This window comes from Hetaerina americana, unplaced genomic scaffold, assembly GCF_022747635.1.
Source record: "Hetaerina americana unplaced genomic scaffold, ioHetAmer1.1.p SCAF_7, whole genome shotgun sequence".
NCBI classification, from domain to species: domain Eukaryota; kingdom Metazoa; phylum Arthropoda; class Insecta; order Odonata; family Calopterygidae; genus Hetaerina; species Hetaerina americana.
This window is the reverse complement of record NW_027287316.1, coordinates 85,586,357-85,606,868: the sequence shown is the minus strand read 5'-3', so window position 1 is coordinate 85,606,868 and position 20,512 is coordinate 85,586,357. Positions and strand designations below refer to the sequence as shown.

At 40.8% G+C, this 20,512-nt stretch overlaps 1 protein-coding gene across 1 annotated transcript in view; it reads left to right on the top strand.

The window, feature by feature from the left end:
- Nucleotides 1-12,863: 12,863 nt before the first annotated feature.
- Nucleotides 12,864-20,512, top strand: part of Ac76E (adenylate cyclase type 2 Ac76E) — a 935,623-nt gene continuing 927,974 nt past the window's right edge. Inside the window, exon 1 of the mRNA XM_071595784.1 lies at nt 12,864-13,035. Coding sequence (XP_071451885.1) covers nt 12,910-13,035 — 126 coding nt within the window. The 5' untranslated portion in view covers nt 12,864-12,909. The remainder of the gene's footprint in view (nt 13,036-20,512) is intronic.

Below are 20,512 nucleotides of genomic sequence, written 5' to 3'. Positions count from 1 at the left end.
GCCTCTCTTCTACTTAACTCAGAGGGAAGGAATAGATCTAGCCTTAACTTTGTAGCATCTTTCCATCGTTCAACGAACAAGTCGCTTAGTACCCGTAACACATTATTTTATAAATAAAAACGAAGAAACGGTTTTAACAGGTATCTGTCGAGCTGCAAATGTTTGCTGTCTCTCGAAAAATTGTTTGACCTGACCTGCCCGATAGACGATGGGGTATGAAGGAGTGGGAACCAGGTATTCGTGAATAAAGGACGGCAGCTAACTGCTGGTCGGTTTTATTAATCAATTGCTGTGGAGAGGTCATTCTTTGAGTGCTAGTGCGGAGGGTTGACCGCCATTCATTCACTATAACAATTTTCTAAATTTTTAAGCGGCCATATTTGTGTGGAATTTGGGCCCGATTCACTGAGAAACATGGAAAAGTCAGAAATTATTTATTCATTTTCCAGCAGATAACGGTAATTGAGTATTTTTGAAAAATTGGGAGATAAAAGAGGACATTTTAGTGCGTGCTCGGAGACATTTTTGTGCGATGCCTTTAAACCTCCCCCAATTTCCAGGAGGGAAGCGACTGGGCGCATGGAGTCGTCTGGAGATGGAGCGAGTCCCTCTGCGTGGTGCAACTTTCTTTTGAATCTTTCGTGGGGAACACTCGTCCAAAGAATTTTGGGAGCTCTCTTCGAAGAAAGTTTCCTTCGTCGGAGGGCTTTAAGAGTACACCAAATGTATCGAGCATCAAGCGACTTACTGGAATCCATACATCTTGTAAGAACCAAATGAGAAGTTACGAGAATATTCGATAAATTTGTCCAATATTTTCTCGTGTGGGAAAGGAATTGTGACGAAACTACTGGAGGAAAAGGGATGGGAGCCCAGCTATCCCAGGGGGAGGGAGCTATTAATAGGAAGGTTGTAAATCTTATAAAAAAACACAGGACTCTCGAGATAACTTATATTAGAGGAGCAGCAGCGATAAAGCGCTCGGATCATGTCCGGAGAAAAAGCGGAGAGGGATGGGAATCATGGCCGGGGCAACAGCCCCATGGGCGCGCCGCTGAATTGCTGCTTGGAATGCAAGTTCCTCCCGCGAACAATTCGCGAGAGTGAGAAATGTTGGTCACAACTTAACTTCGGTGTGGGGCCTGCGGGTGGTCTTTCTTGAGCTTCCGCGAATGAGTAGTTCCTAACAGATAGTACGTCGGTCAAAATCTTGCCTCGTCGGAAGTTCGTTGCCATTTTCAGCAAGTGTCGTTTAACCGTGGGTGGGTACTACATGTGTTTTCAATCACCCCGCGGCATGATTCATTAAAAACAAATGGAGATCACGAACGGGTGCTTATTAGTCTGCACTGAATGAAATAATAGTTTATTTCAAAACGTATTACACATTTTAAACAACTTTATCGGAAGATTTTCGTTTTCCATCTCACCCACGGTGTTTTTCGTTATTTGGATGTTATTAATAGTGTATGACGGAAAATATGTCAAATCATTGTAAGAATCTGTATTAAATGTTAGCTTTTCAGAGAGAAAGGGAATTAGTTCAACAGATTCAGGCTTGAGGTCGTGGAAGTTCATCATAATGAAATAAGGACAATTTGCACTTTTCCACAGTTTATTTAACGTACGACGCGTTTCAACTCACAGAGTCATCATCAGGTACAAGACAAACTAAATAGTAAGGAGACCTTATTTATATGTACAGAATGTCCCCCCTCCCCAACCACATCTTCTTTACATATAAATAAGGTCTCCTTACTATTTAGTTTGTCTTGTACCTGATGATGACTCTGTGAGTTGAAACGCGTCGTACGTTAAATAAACTGTGGAAAAGTGCAAATTGTCCTTATTTCATTAGAAAGGGAATTGTTTTTACGAGCCAGAAATGCACACATTTGGTTTAAATGACGAGAGAATTTTTTCAGCATGGATTATATAAAACAGCGCTTACGCCACAAGCAATATTTTCTCATTCTCGTAATTTCTGAAAATGTTTTGAATAATGCGAACCTGGAATACGTAAGTACACACATCCGCCCTTCGCGTGGGTTCCTATCGGGACAAAGAAATTCTAAAATCTTTAATTTAAGATATTTTAGGAAACTTTTTCCCTATTACTAATTTATTCCATTACAAGGCCTTAACGGAACAATGCATTTAAGTAAGTCAAGCACTTGGGGTTTTTTTAATTTTAGCTAAAATTTTATCGTTAAAACACGGAAAGAAGTTATGTGGAACAACTCCTTAAGCATATTGCCGATTTTAATGCGCGTCGTTTGGGCAAATATAAACAAAACGTTTTGTTCGTTTATGTATTTTAAGTACCTTGCTGTTATCTCTTCCGCTTCACAAATTAATGCACAATTATGATTCGTGTAATAAATCGCGGCGAAACCAGTAGAACCTCGTTATCCGAAAAAATGTAGGAATAAGTTACTCTAAGTTTGGCCATGAATGATATTTAAAAGGATAAGAATAGTTATAAAAAGAATTTTTGTAAAAGTTTTTTCAGTCCAACCTATCAATAAGTCGAACTTATTGATGACTAACTTCATTTGCGGTACTACATATCAAAATTTTGCATTATTGTTGTAATGATTTAACATTTTAACTAGCATTTAAAATTGAAATTATCCGAAGAAAATCATTGAAGTTAACCAAGAAAGCAATTGACTATCTTATATATATATATATATATATATATATATATATATATATATATATATGATAATAAAATGTCCAACACCAATTACTTGTTGAAAAGCTATTATGTCTTTTTGCCAAAATACTTTCCCTTCAAGAATATATCATTCAAAATGTGTATGGTGAAGCATTGATATCGACAGAGTAAAATTGAGCTTGAGGTATAATTTATTTACAGTATGCAAAGTATGTACTGATTATGTTTGGAGGTAGGTTATGATAAGTATTCCAAAATAAACAAATAATTGAATATAACCTTCGCTCTATAAATGGTAAAACATTCAACGTTGAATAACCTGTGAAAAATATTCCACATAATCACATCCTTTATCCTGTTCATATTCATTCGTATCCGTATATAATAGCTTAAAACTATTGATACATAGCTATACATAATGCTATTGATATGTATAGTACATGCGTTTATAATGTAAATGCTCCAGTATTCCCCGCCGGCAGGCTGCCTCCGGGTATATATATACATACATATATATACCCGGAAGCAGCCTGCCGGGTGTATCTATACATACATACATACATATATATATATACATATATATATATATATATATATACATATATATATATACATATACATATATATATATACATATATATACATACATATATATATACATATATATATATACATATATATATATATATATATATACATATATATATATACTAATATATATACATATATATATATATTAGTATATATATATATATATTCATTCACATGGAAATAAATGTAAGGGAAACGGATAGGAAAACACAGAAGGACGCACACAGTAGAGGTGGGGAAGGCGGAATCGAATGGATCAGATGAGTAAAAATATTTCCTTGACCGGGACTCGAACACCGAATCTTTCCACTTGCCGGGCGGATGCTCTTACCGCGTCAGCTATCGAGAAACGTTTTGTACCCAGAGATCCGTGGGTTTAATATGTCGCCAAGTACCCCGATTCTTTGGCCAAGAAATGGCCAATGTGGCTCATTTCTTTCTTCTGGCTATGCGTGACATGAAACGCACTGTTCCTTTCCTGTATGATGTTTCCTGTCCTTTCCTGTCCTTTCCTTTGGTGTGTTGTCTATCTCTCCTTTGGTGGGTAAAACAGCCCCTTGACTCCATGTCTTGGCCAAAGAATCGGGGCACTTGGTGATATATATATATATATATATATATATATATATATATATATATATATATATATATATATATATATATATATATATATATATATATATATATGTATATATATACTTTCGTAGACGTAGCACGGAAGTGCCGAATAGTACAATACGTAGTAACACACAATATAGAAACACAAAAAAAGAAGAACACTCACACGTTGTTTCTTGATATTTCGACGGAAACAATCCGTCTTCATCTGAAGAAGTAATTATATATATGTATATATATTTGTATATGTAATATTATATATATATATAATATAATATAATATTATATATATATATAATATAATATAATATTATATATATAATATATATATAATATTATATATATATATATAATATATATATATAATATTATATATATATATATTATATATATTATATATATTATATTATATATATTAATAATATAATAAATAGATAAAACACTTAAGCGCCCTGGCGCCAATTTCAGGTGCCCATGATGCCGCTGATCATATGATGTTGTTGCGAGAGCATTAATATCCGGATCGTGATTGTTGTGTTTCTTGTGATTTTGTAAAGACATCCAAGAGTAATGTTTACTTATAATTCTTTCAGAAACTATTTCGAGGATCGATTTGTCGATCGTTTGAGTAATCCCTGCGCGTCCGCTTCGACTCCTTCAGAGGATGGTCCTTAGCGATGTGAATGGGGGCAGTAATTGAGCGGGGGGGGGGGAGACGTGTCTGTGGGATGGCCGTAAGCCCTCGTGTTGTGTGTGTGTGTTTGGGAGAGGGGGGATGGACAGGGCGGACGCCCCCCCCTCCCATAATGGACCCCCATGTCTCGCGCCCCCCTCCCCATTCTCAAAAGGCAAGCGCGGCGCGAAGGGAGTCCAAGCAATCAATCCCGCTCTCCATCCGGGACGGGCGAGGTAATTGAACGAGTCGGAGCGTTGATATTGGTAGTCCTGCCGTCGTGGGAACCGGGACCGTCTCACGCGTGAGATGTTTCCCTAATTTCCATTTCAAAGGAAGTTCGCACGAGCTCACAATGCCGCCTCTGTGCCCGGCGGCACCCCATGAATCGGCCAATTTGACCTCGGATTTTTTTTACTCCAGAGTTTTTCTCCTACCGCGTCCGGAGGTGACAACGTTTGCTCTTGCATTCCTGAGGGGGGCCTCTTGGGAAAGTGTCTGCACACTCTTTTATGTCCTCGATGTTGAGGAGATATTGTAAACCGAGGAAAGTAGATAAAAAAGAAATGCTGAGGATTTTTAAGAAAAGATCAGTGAAAACTTTGATATGAAGCGTAGTTATGTGCGGCGCTGAAACTTGGTCATTGAAGGAGGATAGAAGTAGACTGCAGGCTTTTGAAGTTTGGGTGTGAAGAAGAATGGAGAAGGTGAAATGGACGGAGAAGATAACGAATGAGGAAGTACTGGGTATGGTGGGCAAGGAGAGGGGTTTGCTGAGAGAAATCCTTAGGAGGCAGGAAAAATGGTTGAAGGGCGTATTGATCGTCAACGGGATTTTGAAGACTGTGATAGAGGGGAGAATATTAAGGGCAAGCGAGGAAGAGGATGAATATTTAATGAAGATCACCAGTAGTGATAGAAAATCATTTTATGTGGTGTGGTGTACGATGTTGTCCTGTTTAGGACGCTACCAATTTCAGTGGTGTTTTAGTGTTTGACCGTCGAGAACCAATCTTGAACGGTAGACGGCCAAATAAGTCTTAGACCCGTCGAGGCCATGAGGGTGGAGTGCATTTGGTCGCTGATCAAAGGATCCGGGTTCAAAACCCCGGTGACATTTCTGGTTCCACTTTTGGCCTTCTTATTGTGTGCATTTCAGTCGCCTTATTGGCCTAACTGGCGCGTACTGGGCAGTTCTCTATCTACTCTCACTTATGTAAGCCAGAATTCAGATTAAGTACTTACTCTGTACTTAGTTATGTAATTCATACAGATATACGTATGCATGGTTTGCGCTCCATGGAACAAACTTTTAGGTGTTCAAATTTATTTAATTTTAATAAGTCTTGATGAAAATAATTCAAATAACACAAGGTAATATCTTTAAAGTTATTGTTTCAAGGTACTTACTATGTACTCCACCATTGTTATCAATCTATTTTGTAACACCAATTTTCAAATGAACCCACTTAATCATACTTTACCCCGATTCACGCATTTTATCGCATGAGTGACGTAATTTTCGTATTTGGTCCTTTGGTCAATGTTCCGTTCAGGTACTTTTTATGGCGTTCATGTTTTCTTTCCACTCCTGAATACACATTATCCATTATTTATGCAGCCAGCAAACACTGCGTGCAAATACGTATATTCTAGTAATGGCATCGGCATAAGAACCAAGAAACCTGGAGGATGGCAACACAGGGAAGTGGAAAGGTTCATTCAACGATGACGTACGATGCGTGGTACTTCGAATGAACAATTGGTATTTTTTTCTAACCTTATCCATGATGCTGTATTCTTCAGTCATACCTTTTATTTTATTTAATTATACTCATATGCAATTGTCATCGATTACCAAGCTTTATGAATGAAATCCTATGAAATTATCCGTAGAATTTGAAAAAAATCTTTGAATAAAACGACTATTATGGCAAGTCAAAAGGATGAAAAATAGGCAGAGCACACGTCACATCTATCCAGAGAATTGTTTGTGTAATATTCGAGTGCTCTTTTTAGTGTGGACTCTTTTGCTGGCACGATTTATATCTTTCCTAATATCGGCTGCTTTTATTATCCCAGTCGCCGCCCGCTTTCTTCGAGTGTCCCTCCTGCACTAAAGGTCAAGTCCCTCGCCCTGCGTAAGTGGCCCGGATCCTGCGGGCTTCCTCCTCGCGTCAAATATCCAACTTCTGGCGAAGGAGCAGTCTTAGAAACCGCTTATCATGCCTTAAGAGTGCCCCTTCTTTTTAATCCTTTCGCGTGGTAATCGAGCGGAAAAATGAAGTTTCAATGTTTCTCAAAGTGTTACAGTTCATAGACGGAATTAAAATCAATAAATTATTAGCACTTAAAAGTAACTGACAATTTTGATAGCGTAGCATGTTCAAAGAATTTGACTGAATGAAAAATATCGGCGCACTAAGAAGATGGAACGGGAGTGGTTTTCCCCCTTAGTGCTAAGAACTCGTGGGCGCAGGGATTAAAAATAGGGATTTAAACTGTGCGCATCACGTGTTAATGGTTTCTCAGTGTGTTACTGGAGGAACCCTCGATGAAATCAATAACACAGGCGAATGCGTGTGTGGTTTGCCGTGGGGCACTCACTCAACTCAAAGTGACGTGGACATGAATGTTACACTTGGGAAGTTATTGCGATGTTAAAAAGTGTAGTCAACATATGATATTTGTCTCTGAATTGAAAACAAATTTTATTTTTACGGTAAATTTAGTAAACAGTAAAACATAACCAAAATGAAAGCAATAATGTGTCACCGGGATGCTATCGGCGATAGGACAGCAGTGCTTGGTGTAGCACTCCTCTTCACTCTGATATCGTACACTCTTCTTATCGGTTCGTTTGAAGCTCATTGAAGTTTAATCTACTTATTACTCTCCTCTCCCTTTTACTCAAGTACGTCGTCGATGCATTTATTGTGAGCTCAAGTCAGGAAATTATCGATCCGGCAAGTCCTTGTACGTAATCAGTTAAGGATATCGTTGCTAAATTAATATATTTATGTCTTCCAAGACGTTGTAGCGTTTTATTGAGGAAGGATATTGCTACTCTGACCACTGATACCAAAACTAGATATTATGAATGCAACCAATAGTATCTAATGTAAGAAGTGGATACATGTTACGGGTCCATGGATACACCTTCAACTAATAAGCAATAGTTGCATATAAATAATATTACCGTGATTTTTGGAATAGATTAAGCCAAGGTATTGAGAATGTATACTATAGAGTAGAACCAGAGGCTCGTACTTGCAGTGGTTACCGCCAGGAGCGCAGGGGATGAGACGAGAGAGGGACGGAGGAAGTGGGTGGTCGAATGGAGGGAAGCACAAGGACTAGCTGACCGGTGGTGCGCGTTCGAGGCATCAGAGGGCGTCTGCCCCCGGGGCCACGGACCCATTTCATTTAACCTTCTTCAAGATAACGAATGAAATGCGATTGTTTTAATGGCGTTTTTTAAAAGTCCACCATTCTTTTTTTCAAGCGTTTGAAAATACATCGCTAATATAGGTTATATTTTGAAACGAAGAGGGTCTGAACTATTGTCTTTGAGTTGGTTAGGTGCCATTGATATTGAGTACTATTGATTTGTTGTGGAATTATATACAAAAATATCGGTATAGAGTTCCACAAAAAAACAATATTGACAATAGCACTGGCACCTAACAAAGTCATATTTTATTGATAAATCTGTGAAGTCGGTCCTCTGATACGTACATTGCTTAAGTTAACTAATTGTTGCTCGCACTGATATCACTGCGGACAATTATCTTTTGAAAAATATCTGCGAAAAAGTCAGTTTAACTGTAAAATACAAAAATCCGCCAGCAAATGAAAAAACTTGAATCGGAGCGCATTTTTCTCATTAATGCTGAAAAATTTGGAAATTTGCGGACTTTTACGCAATAATGTCTCCCGGGTTAAAACTAGGAGGCAAGTGCACTATTTTTCACTATTGCAAAAATATATTAATCTGCCAAATATTACTTTTGAAAAAATGAATTGCTTCAAATAGCGTGCAATAACTCTTGGCTAAAAATGTCAGCTCCCCATTATCCCATAATGATCATCTCCCTTTAAGGACGAATTACAGAAACACTAGCGAGGATAGCAGTTTTTTCAGAGTCGCAAGGCGTGTCTTATCTGAACGAGAATGTCATGTTACCTATCGGTTTGACTTAAGAGGCAATCAATTGAATCCAAGCTTCGGTTGCCCGATTTACTTGTTCTAGAGCAAGTGAAATAATCAACATCGACGGTTCGCTATGGTTGTCATAATCTTTTTAGGAATTATTTTTTACAACCAACAAGAAGTTCCGTGACTTGAGTTCCCGATGACATGCATTTATTATGTATGTGTGTGTGTGTGTGTATAGTCACATACATTCATATACATATATAGACACTAGTCACAAACACTGCCATGATATGTCATCGGGAACTCTAGCTGTGGAACTTCTTGTTCGTAGTAAAAAATTGATATAATTAAATATATCCATATGCATCCACAAACGCATTACTTAAATGGGAACTAAACCGCTTTTCTGAATAATATTAATCTCGTTTCTCAATTGGAGAACTGTGTTATTCCATTGTTTATCGAGAGATACTTAAATTAACATCACAATAGAGAGTTTATGGCAAAATATTACGACAATAGTTAATTTTTATGATTTTTTTAAATCAAAGCAGTTATTACCGGAAAATATATGGTAGCATAAATTACGAACCTGTTTGGTTATACAAGGACCGGTTTGTCGTACCGATAAATTTTCTGGTTAAAGATCTAATTTTAATGAATTCATATCTTTTCCAGACTTAGTGAGTTAGAAGCTATGATTAGTCCTTTTATATTGGCCGTTAATTGATTGAGTCTATTAAATCGCCATTCAGTATATGTTTAGGCTGACGGAAAGCGGTGGCTTTTTGAAGAGAAGCGCTTCCTTTCACCGGAAAGAGTGATGTCGCTTTTCATTCGCCAACACGCCGTGCGCTAACGAGGCAAATCAACACTCGCGATCGCGTATTAATTGCCCTTAATTTTTCCGTTTCTCCGGACGGACAGATCTCGTTTTCCGGCCGTCCACTCCTCCAATTGAGGAGGGACAAAGCAGGTCGCTTGCCCTCTCTCGTTTGCTCTTTCTCGTTGACCACGTCGAGCCAACGCCCGCAGTAGTTCACTTTAATGTTCCACTCTGTCGTGTCTATGAGAGTCGGAGAAAATGGGGGATGAGGTTGACTGAAAAGTGGACGTCTCGTAACGAACATTTTGTTCTCCTCGAAGCCACCGCGGAAACAAAGCGACAATTACTGCCACACGATTTTTGCCTGGGCGGAGGGCGTTTCATTCATTCATTTCCCTGACGGATTCAGTTTCAATGGGAAAATAGGAACTGATGAAAGAAATTCCTTTTCAAAGTCATTTTTGACTGCGTTTTATTTATTCGTTTCCTTACTCTTTTTTGATTTCGACGAATCTGATCTGGCTTATTTTTTTCATTAAAGTTAATGTTTGACATAGTTGCACTTTTTCCACCGTTTCTTCATTGTTCTCTCCCCATTTATACTCTCCCTCCAACACACAATCACGTATCCTTCTTTGCTCAAGAGGGTGATCGGAAGGATTTTTCCATAAACCCTTGTTTTGCGACAAATTTTCATGCTGAAGTATCTTCATATTTTTATGTTTTGGAATGCCTTGAATGCGAATGTGGAGAGAGAGAGAGTGAGGGAAGTGGTTTCTGAGCCCTTATTGTCCCTTCTCGAGGCTCAATGCTTAACACAGTGTCACCTCTCGGCGTCTGCAGAAAGCGTTTAACGGAGATATATTCAACGCCAAAAAGAATAGGGGAAAGAAAAAAAGACGGGGGGGAATTGAATTTTAACGACGAGACGATCATGGCGATGAAAAAAAGTGATTTCATCACTTCCTCGCAACTTAATTTTCCGCACCGGAGGTCCACCGCCATTTTCTCTCCTTAATTTGACCAGCGCACCTCGCAAATGCCAATCTCAGGGGAAAAAATCACAGATTTCTTAAAAACAAATGTGTTGTTAATTCTATTTTTTCGTTTTATTCTCAGCTCGTAGGTTATAAAGCGAAGGATTAGTCGATGACAGAACTTAAAGAGAGAGGGGATGGGGAGGCGGGGGGCAAGAAAAAGTTTAATAAAGCGAGATTTCGGCGTGTACGTACTATGAAGGTAATAACGCGAAACGAGGGAAAATGGGAAATTAATGAAATCAGCCAGGGGGTGTATTTTAGTTGGACGGTGGGAAAGGGGGGGGGGTTAGTAGGGGTGAAGTTGGTAATTCCCAAATGGGGGGGAGAGGGAATCGGCTGGAGCTTTTTCCGGGATGAGAGAAACCCTGGCGCAGGAATGGGGATCTACGGAGGCTGGACAAATGAGAGAATCGTAGGCGAACACCTGTGCCCGCGAGATTATGGTATTTGCTTTGAATTCCACTGATTAATACTATTTTGCGTGCTTTGGACTTTCTCTTGCAGACAAGCTCGAGAAGAAAGAAAAGTTACTGTTGTCATACTTTAAAAAAAGTAGAAACCATGGCAATTGTATTTACATCGCGTGTTCTCCGGATTTCAGTCGACAACTGATGAAATCTGACGAATGTGAAGTGAAACACAAATAGAAGTTATGTTCATTAAAAATTAATGTTAATTACTCCAATTGATAGTGATAAATAACGTCCTGTTCATGCCGTATTCGTATATACATGCATTATACATATTAAATATTTTTTTGTAGCAAATTCGAGTAAAACATTCTTAATCTTTTTCGCATATACTGACAATGACACTATAAACACGGCTGTATTATCAACCAAAAGCAAGCATTTTTTTCTGAGCGCTAAAATGAGGACAATAATTAAAATATAATTATAAAACTAGGCCGTAAGTGGTGAAATATTTTCACATAAAACCTGCCGGCATATTGTTTCTCCGAAATTCATGAATTCTCATTCTATATTTAATAACTGCTTATGCAATTAGCAATGTTTTGTGTTAAACTACGATGTATTTATCTGTAAATTTTGTTTTTTGAACAATAATCAACGGGAAGTTATTTAGTCGCTCTCTTTTATTGCATAGCAACTCATCTTGAAGTTTATATATTTCTCTTTTGACGGGACCATCTGTGCTGGAAGGTAATGGTATCTAGGGTGTCTGTAGGAATTTTCTGAACAGGAGATGTTGGTGGTCATAGATATCGCACCATTTCATTGATAGGCTCGATTCCACGAATCCCCAACGTGACGACGCGCCGTGGTTCGGGGATGAGAGGCATAGAAACGGCGGAGGGACCTCCCTCCCGCTGAGGAGCCGAAGAAGCGACTCCGAGGAGCTAGCTAGTGGGGAAGTCTAGTGTCACCCCCATGCCAGGAGGGGGCTATGACAGTTGCGAAATAGCGACTAATCAAGTAATGAAAATAGCGAATGAGGAAATGCATGAAAACAGAGCCGCTAAAGATTCATGGGATCGAAGTAAAAGTCTTCTCTTATTTATTCAAGTACATTTTAGGATTGTCTCAAATTGTTCATTCTTTAAATTTCTACATGGATCTTCAATTTGGCTATCTCTTGTTTTTCACGAAACATTTAAATGAACATTAATTTTGAATAAAAACTACCAAAGCTCGGCACATGTTCCCTCGAGCAACATAGTACGTATTAAATATCTCTAGTGTAGCATTGGGAAACGTGACGGCAAGTGTGCACGAAGCAAGCGCGTCGAGGGAAATGTGGTCTCACGGATACCTTTCCTGAGGTCCGCGAAATGATCGACAGGAATGTTATTTTTCTTTCTTTTATATTGTGCACTAACATTTTATTCAATTAGCACGTGTTTTAACCTCGGATCGCGCACTCCGGATTCGTCCGTCTACGGTATTTGGAGGCATTGCCGATATATCTCAAATCTATTTTTCCGAAACTTTTCCCGGAACTGATGAATCCATGCTTCCTCCAGGAATTACCGTCGCGTTGTCTTGTATTCCTGAAGGCGTCTTCTGGACTGGGGGCGAAACAGTTGTTCACCTACGCGGCGGTAATTCCCGGAAGCAGCATGGATTCATCAGATGGATTACTATGTATAAAAACCATGTCCGTATGCGGTCCACCCCACCTCGTCCCACACTGCGTCGCTGACTCCTTTCTCTTCGTTTCCCCGCAGGAGAGGCCGGGACGGTGTGGTGGGAGGAGTCTCCCATGAAGGGAGGGCCGGAGAGGGGCAGGGGCGGCGGCGGGATGGGAGGCCCCGGAGACCCAGGGGCGGCCCGGCAAGGGTCGGCCGTGTCCGGTGGCGAGATGGAACTCGAGGACCTGTACAAGCGCTACTGCATCCGGCTCAAGCACGCCCTCTTCCTCGGCTGCCTCCTGGTGGCTGCCCTCGGAAGCACCGGCGTGCTCCTCGCGCTTCTTCTGCAGGCTCCCGTGAGTACCACCCCCCCACCCCCCCCCAGGGTCCGTGCGGGCAGTGGTGCTCTCCTGACAGCCTCCAAGATGATCTGCCTCTTTCCCAGACGACGGCGACCCACGATCAATATCAGTCTGTCACGTGAGCACTTCCTCTTGAGTTGTCTAATTGTTTCCATATACAATCATGCGTGCTACGACTTCTAAAATTCGACAGAATGTCGTTAAATGGGAGAAGTGAAGTGGAAACGTTTGATCTGTTTGCATTCAATGGCTTTCGGGCACTCCGCTCTCTCAGGGCGACGTCTACCAGCGGGGGTTTCCTTCACCCGTTCCGTGTCCGGCGGAAAAGTAAGACTCTATCATGCGACTGACCTAGTAATACATTTTTGAAGTCATCGCAATGGAGACCTGCTTCCCATTGATGCATAATTTCATAATGTCATCTTCAGAGTTACAGGCCGCCAATAGACTCTCCTTAGTTCGCCTTCTTCCGTAGTTAATTAACAAATAGCAATTTTCGACAAAAATAAAGTTTAATGCGACCGGTTTCAATGTTACTACATCATCATCTGATGATGTAGTAACATTGAAACATCTGATGATGATGTAGTAACATTGAAACCGGTCGCATTAAACTTTATTTTTGTGGAAATTTGCTATTTTTAATTAATCATGATATTCCACCATATCACGCCTGAAACGTCTCTTTTTCTTCCGTAGTGTTCCTAAACAGGTCGTCTCCTAAGGATGGCGTTTTGATTAGGCAGTAATACGCATATTAAAGCACTGTATGATAGTTAGGGGTGTTGGTTATGGGTTGGGTGCTCAGGGGCCCTCGCGCGTTATGCGTAGTTGACTTTAATTCTGTGGAAGTATTTGATTATGTTTGGGTGTGTTGGTATGAATTTTTTATCGTTGATGAGGGTCCATACTAATCCGTCTCTTAGAAGGAGGTAACGCAGTGGGATTTTGTTATAGATGGAGGAGTCGGTCGAAGGAAAATGAATAAACAGGTCAAATGTTCCGTCCTTGACAAAATTCTTCGATAAGAATCGTGTCAAGGACGGATCTATTCCAAATTTTAGCTTTCTTAATGGATGCAATAGATCTAATGTTTAAATTGGCGGCTCGGTGAGTGGGTTCACTCCAGTTCCACTAATAATGCAAATAAGCCACCAGGAGTATCTTAATACCGTGCTACGAATCCGACACCTCCTCCTGGAATGAGTGAATATCATTCGCCTTGACTGGAATTTTTGCGCTATGAAATTCCTCCATTTTGGTGTACAGGTGTATATGTACTTAAAGTATAATAGTATGAAGCATCAATTCCAATTTTCAAAACTTACTTGTAGCTAAAATATTTTTCATTATTACAAGAGTATAGGATATCATTATGCCTGTAAATACTTATTAAAAGATGCGTATGTGTGGCATCTGAGATGCAACATAATAATGGGGGGAAATTCAATTCCATTGATTTCGGAACGCACCCTATCAGCATCAGCGCCCCAATCAAACTAACTGTCGCGGCATCTCACGTAGGTCTTTGAACTAAACCCTCGTCTCTGCGCACGATCTAATTGGACAGTCAAACGTATCTTAACAAGTCCTCGTGTCATATTCAGAATGATTAGTGGAAGAAATCATCGCTCGTGACATTTCCCTAGCACACTTTTACTAAACACAAATATTTCACGAGCTCGTCATCTTTAGCCGCGTATGTTTCTCCAAATAGATGGAAATATAATCAATCGATACACTACCGTGGGTCAATGGGGGTAATACTCGCGCCCTGCGCAGTTGATTTTACTTATACGATAAGAATGAGGGTCTCATTGGTTCTCCATTCTATCATTTTGGGCGTACTTACCCGTAATCAGAAATAAGTGAGACGTAAGTGGCAGATACATTTTGAATCATCCTGCTCGTACATACGGACATCTGAAACAAAAATCAATGCCAACTGCCCCAAGGCCCTGCTCGGTCTGAGACCCTTTCGCCAGCGAGATGCCTGCCCCTCAGCCGCCCCTGCGCCTCGAAGCGGCCATCATGCTCCCCTGCCGAACATTCCTTCTCCGCGCGTGGGATATGCCCACCGCCAATTGCCAGTGGCAATCCCAGGAGTCCTCTCACACTCGAATCGCCACGTGCTGTGCCACACCAGTTGAGAGAAACCCCGTTGAAAACAAACGAATGCGCAGGGGCAAAGAGCATTCGTGAGAGGGAATTCGTCGAGGACAAAGCTGGCTTCGAAGAGGATGAAAGTTGGCAACAGTGTTGAGCGAGGGGGTCACACGAAAGGAAGAGTGTGGGAGAGCCTTATAAAGTTATGAAGCTCGCACCTTTCTACACTAACACTATATTAGTTTCAACTGACCATTGTTGGTACGGATACATCTCCCAAACGGCGTTACCCTGACAAAATGTGACGTCTGTTGACATCCTGCCACGCGCCCTCGTGGAAGACTCGTTGATGGCACTCGTAGAGATGCAAGGAGGGCCCATGTCCCCCCTTGCGAATGAGGTTCCGCGAGAGTCCTCTGCCGGCGCGGCGGGTAGAGCGAGGGCAAGCAGGCGGCAAACGTGACACGATGCCGCGGTGTGATACCAACGGCTGATTGGAAGTCGCCTTACTGTCAAATTTGTCACTCACAAACAGATTCAAACAAAAAGAAAAAAATGTGGAAAGGGCGCAACTGTCTTGAGGTTATGTTGGTGACATAATAAAAATTCTAAATAAAATCAATCTGGAAATATATCATATTTTCGTTATGTAGCATACGCCTCTCAAATATTTCTTAGTTCTTACGCATTAGCCGAACGATGTGGAAGTTTTAGTTTGGTTCATAAAATCTATCGAGTATAAATTATTCATTTTCGTTGAGAGACGCGGTAGTCGACCTGAGACGTCGATCTTTATCCAATCGAATACGAGACGGAAGGAAGGTGCTCAATGCGTTGAAAACCATCGCCAGGATTATTTCAAATTAGTTAAGTTGCTTCAATCAACTGAGGATGCTTATGCATGAAAGGCTAGCAGCGCCCCCTCATCGTCCCACACACGCACACGGAGGGGTCTTTCGTCTTCGGGCCGCAAGTAAAATCACTCTGCTCACTGTTCGGACTCGGTCGAAATGACTGATTGTGACTGTATACGGCAGGTAAGCTCGAGCGAAACAATAGAATGGGATAAATATGGCACAAATGGGAAAACGTGCCATTGGGTATTCTATGATATTTTGCAGGGACTGTCTAAAATAGAACTACTAGCCGCTTCCATTTTCATTTAATTTTGATTCAACTAAAAATGAAAATAAATCATTCACAGCTTCGGTAATATATTCTAAATGCTACGGATTATGATGAGAGGACACTATACTCACTTATACCGGATGATTTTCATTGGTCTTTCGATTGGGATAATTGCCACTACTATTACTGCCATACTACAGCGTGTTGTAGCATTATTGTATTGATTTAATACTCCATTTTTCTTACACGTTGCTTTCGAACGAGGAAATATTCATCAGAGTGCGAGAACTCATCTGGTCTTCATATTAGCGTGTGTGAAATAAAACAAATTAACGCTGGGTAGTCTTTGTAAATCGACGCCCAATTATTTTTTGAGTCAATTTCTCTTTACCTGGCGATGTGCTTTCATGATCAATAAGTATATCTCTTGGCGATTTATTTTTCATAGATGTTTCCCTTTCTCTGTTTGATAGAAAAATGTCGAAAACAGGTTTCAAACTCGGCAAAGAAGTACTTTCAAAAATCTGTATTTTGGCGGATAGCTTCACCAACAAGAGCTAACGTAAAAATATCATGGATTATGAATGCAAACGTCACTCCGCATCGAATGATATGATTTTCAAGACTCACTGACATGTGAGCGCGCACGCCTGCCTCCAAGTTTCCTTTTTGAAGATTTCAGACCCTCCCCGATGGAAATGAACGAAGGAAAAGCGTTTATTCACGAATGGATGTTTTTGCGGACGCTGAAGGAATAATGCGCCAACGGTCGCCAGTCCCAAAGCGCGCCGCGTCATGACTTGAAGGACCGCTGTCCTTCCCCGTAAGGGAGCTAGGATGGAGGTTGCTCGGCCCTTTTGCGGCGGGGGGGGGGGGGTGGAATTTATGGTGGAAAGGGGGCGGTTGCCACACTAGGGTTGTCGAGGGGTGATCAGCTGACATCCGTACCAACGCCCCGCTGTGGCTGTTCAGAATGTAAGCGACCCGATCGGAAACGGGTGCGAACGGCCTGGGAATTGCGACTCTACCTGCTGCGGAAGAGTTTATCAAAGCATTTGAAAATAACATTTGGACCACATTTCGGTGCAAATAAAATGTCGCATCAGCCTATGTCGAAAAGAAAACGAAATCACAGAAAAAGCGAGCTATTCCGGGGCCCATAATATATTTTACGCTGGCATTTTATGACTGGGGGCGTAAAAATCCCTCGGTCACATATACAAGCATATTTTTTGCTCCTGTCAGCAATAAGGCGCACGCAGTTGGATTTGGTGCGAATCCAAGGATTTCGTCGAATCGCTTGCAATCCGTAGCTCTATTTTGTAATTTCGATCACGTTAAAAAAAGTTAGCGACTCGTTATTCACTCGATCGAGCTCACACTCGAGGGCAATTAGAATAGGAGAACTTAAATGGAAGTAGAAGAGACGGCACGTGGTGGCCAGGGACCCTGGTCTGCACCGATGTCGAGGCGGAGGAGAGAGCGTCCGGATGGGACGACGAGGCCACTGGAGGAACCCAAACGTACAATTCTGCATTAAGAGATATCAATATCGTGCCCTGAAAGCAACTTATATGGTGTGTGGCAGCGGCTGATTCGACAGCAGTTACGGCTCATCAAAAATTAAATTTCCTTTAAGCTTAAGTGGTAAAATAATTCAAATAATGTAGATAGTGATAACTACTTGTACATTAATTACGGTATCTGGGTGAGGTATGCTTCACTTTGCTTACGACAGAAGGTGATAATAAGAGGGTGACAAAATAAAGATAAATATAGAATATTATATTTTGAACAAATAAGGATTGATGATAACGTAACTACATACTAGCTACTTAAAATAAAAAGGGAAAATGGGTTTTCCCCCAAGCACGTTCGGACAACGTTATTCTGATACCTAATCGTTCGTGGGAAAATGAAATCTTAAATCTGTCTGTTCTACACTTAATATTTATAAACTTACTAGCGTATACGAAATATTAGGGGATCTAGGCGGCGAATCTCTCACGGAAGGAAGGTTAAATTACAGAGTGAAGCTTTGGCAAAAATTGGAAGGGCGTCTCTTTAGCAGTGCTGTTCAAAATATATTATTACCCCCATAGTACGGCGGCAGATTTAAGATGCCATTTTTTACGCGAACGATAAGGGAAGAATAACGTTGTCCGACCGCGGTATGGCCATATTCGGATCAAAATTAGTCTGGTGTGTATTCATTCCCTGCCACACACCCTAGCGGTGGCTTGCAGGGTCATAAAATAAGAAAATGTCGAATCTCACCAATTTTACCGACATGTCGTCTCCTGCCGTAGTAGAATGAGGGGTAATTATATACTTTCAACATCACTGCTAAAGAGACCTCCTTCCAATCAACGCAAGAGCTTCAATCTGTAAGTTAAACAGCGCTCCGGGAGTGATTCCCAGCCTAGCTGCTCGAATATTTTGGATGCACTACTAAGTTAATCATAACTACTTTTAAAAACTCTAGCTCTTCTACGCCGCACGCGATCCGATTCGGATACGCCACACTTCGTGAGGATCCCATATTTGTACTTGCAGCATATTCTAAATGAGGCCTAACTATCGAATTATAACATTTCTCTTTGACCTTTTCATCACATTTACCCCATAATATTCTGATAAATCTTAATTATTTGCTTCCTTGTCCACATATTTTCCGTAGGTGTTTCACCCAGGAGAGGTCGTGAGTGAGGGTAACGCCTAATTACTTAATCGAGCCCACACGTTCCATTTCGGTGTTCCCGATGCAGTAGGCTTTCGGGTGGGAATTGCTCTTTTTACAAAAATGCATAACTTTCCACCTTTTTAAGTTTAATTCTAATTGCCAAGTGTCGCATCAGCGTTGTATAGCATCAAGGTCATCTGTCATCTCGGTATCTCGGTAAACCACTGCATCGTCGGCAAATAAACGTATCTTCATAGTGACTACGGAGTCAATATCGTTTACGTATGGGATAAAGTAGGAATAAAACAGGTCCGATAACATCTCCCTGGGGAACATCTGAAGTAACTTCTACTGCATTTGAGCTAACTCCATCTGTGACTAATCATTGAACCCGACCATTCAAAAAGTCTTTAATCCAACCCAGGATACGAGTCTTTGTATCTATGCGATATGCTTCTGGGTTTGTTAGTAGTTTACTGAGAGGCACTTGGTCGAAGGCTTTCTTAAAATCCAGAATAACCGCGTTCACTGGAACATTGCTCTCTCCCGAAATAAGAATATCATGAACAAAAAGCGCAAGTGCGGCGGTGGCTACGGGTTTAATGTGTACTTGTTTATTTTCTCTTCTTTATTTTGCCGTAAATATTTAGTATACTAAGTCTTATTATATCTTAATTTACTAAAAGTATTTCATTGAGGTAGCAAGTTAATTTCTTTGTTTGCATGTTTCCCATGTAAATAGTAATGGTTAGTTTTCAACTAAGTGGATTCAAGTGAATAGTCCCGTTGCCTAACACCACAGAGTGTTTTGTAACTACCGGTATGTCATTTACAGTGCGCAGTTCTTTAAGTACTGTGCATGACTGGTTTTGATGCACCCTCCGCAGTAAACCTTGACGGTGGTCTGGAAAGAATCCTGTTGATATGGACAGAGCGCTGCGGGATATTCCCAGGTGAAGCAGTGCTATCCCAAGATACTTTGGATGGCAGAAGTATTCATGGCGACCACTTGCTTAGGATATTCAAAGAGGGCGGGACAAAAGAACGCGGGAGATGCCGAGGGGATGCGACGGGATGCTGAAGATTGTGATAAAGAGGTGCTCTCCAGAAAGTAAGTTACATGTTGAAATAAAATGTTAATCGAGATGCAAAACAAAGTTTTATTATAAACATTTGAAAGGCACATTCTTAAACTACTTTTCTACGTAGTCGCCATTTGAATTGAGGCATTCATCATAACTATACCGTAGCTTTTCAATTCCGTCTCTGAAGAAATCTGCCGTCTCACATTTTAACCACTTGTTTACACCGGCCTGCAATTCTGCGAACACGGTCAAACCTCAGTGTTGCGAGCCACGTCTATCGAGAGATAAGTAATCGTAAATCGGTGATTATCACGAATTATTTCGTTGATTTTTATCGTCAGTTCACATGTGACAAGGCTAGGCCGACCAGTGTGGTGTCCTCGTCGTGAATGCCTCACTCCGCCTTAGCTCATTGTTCCGTCTCCGTACTCTTCACTAAGTTGAATTCCTATTGGCTTGTGGTTATTTA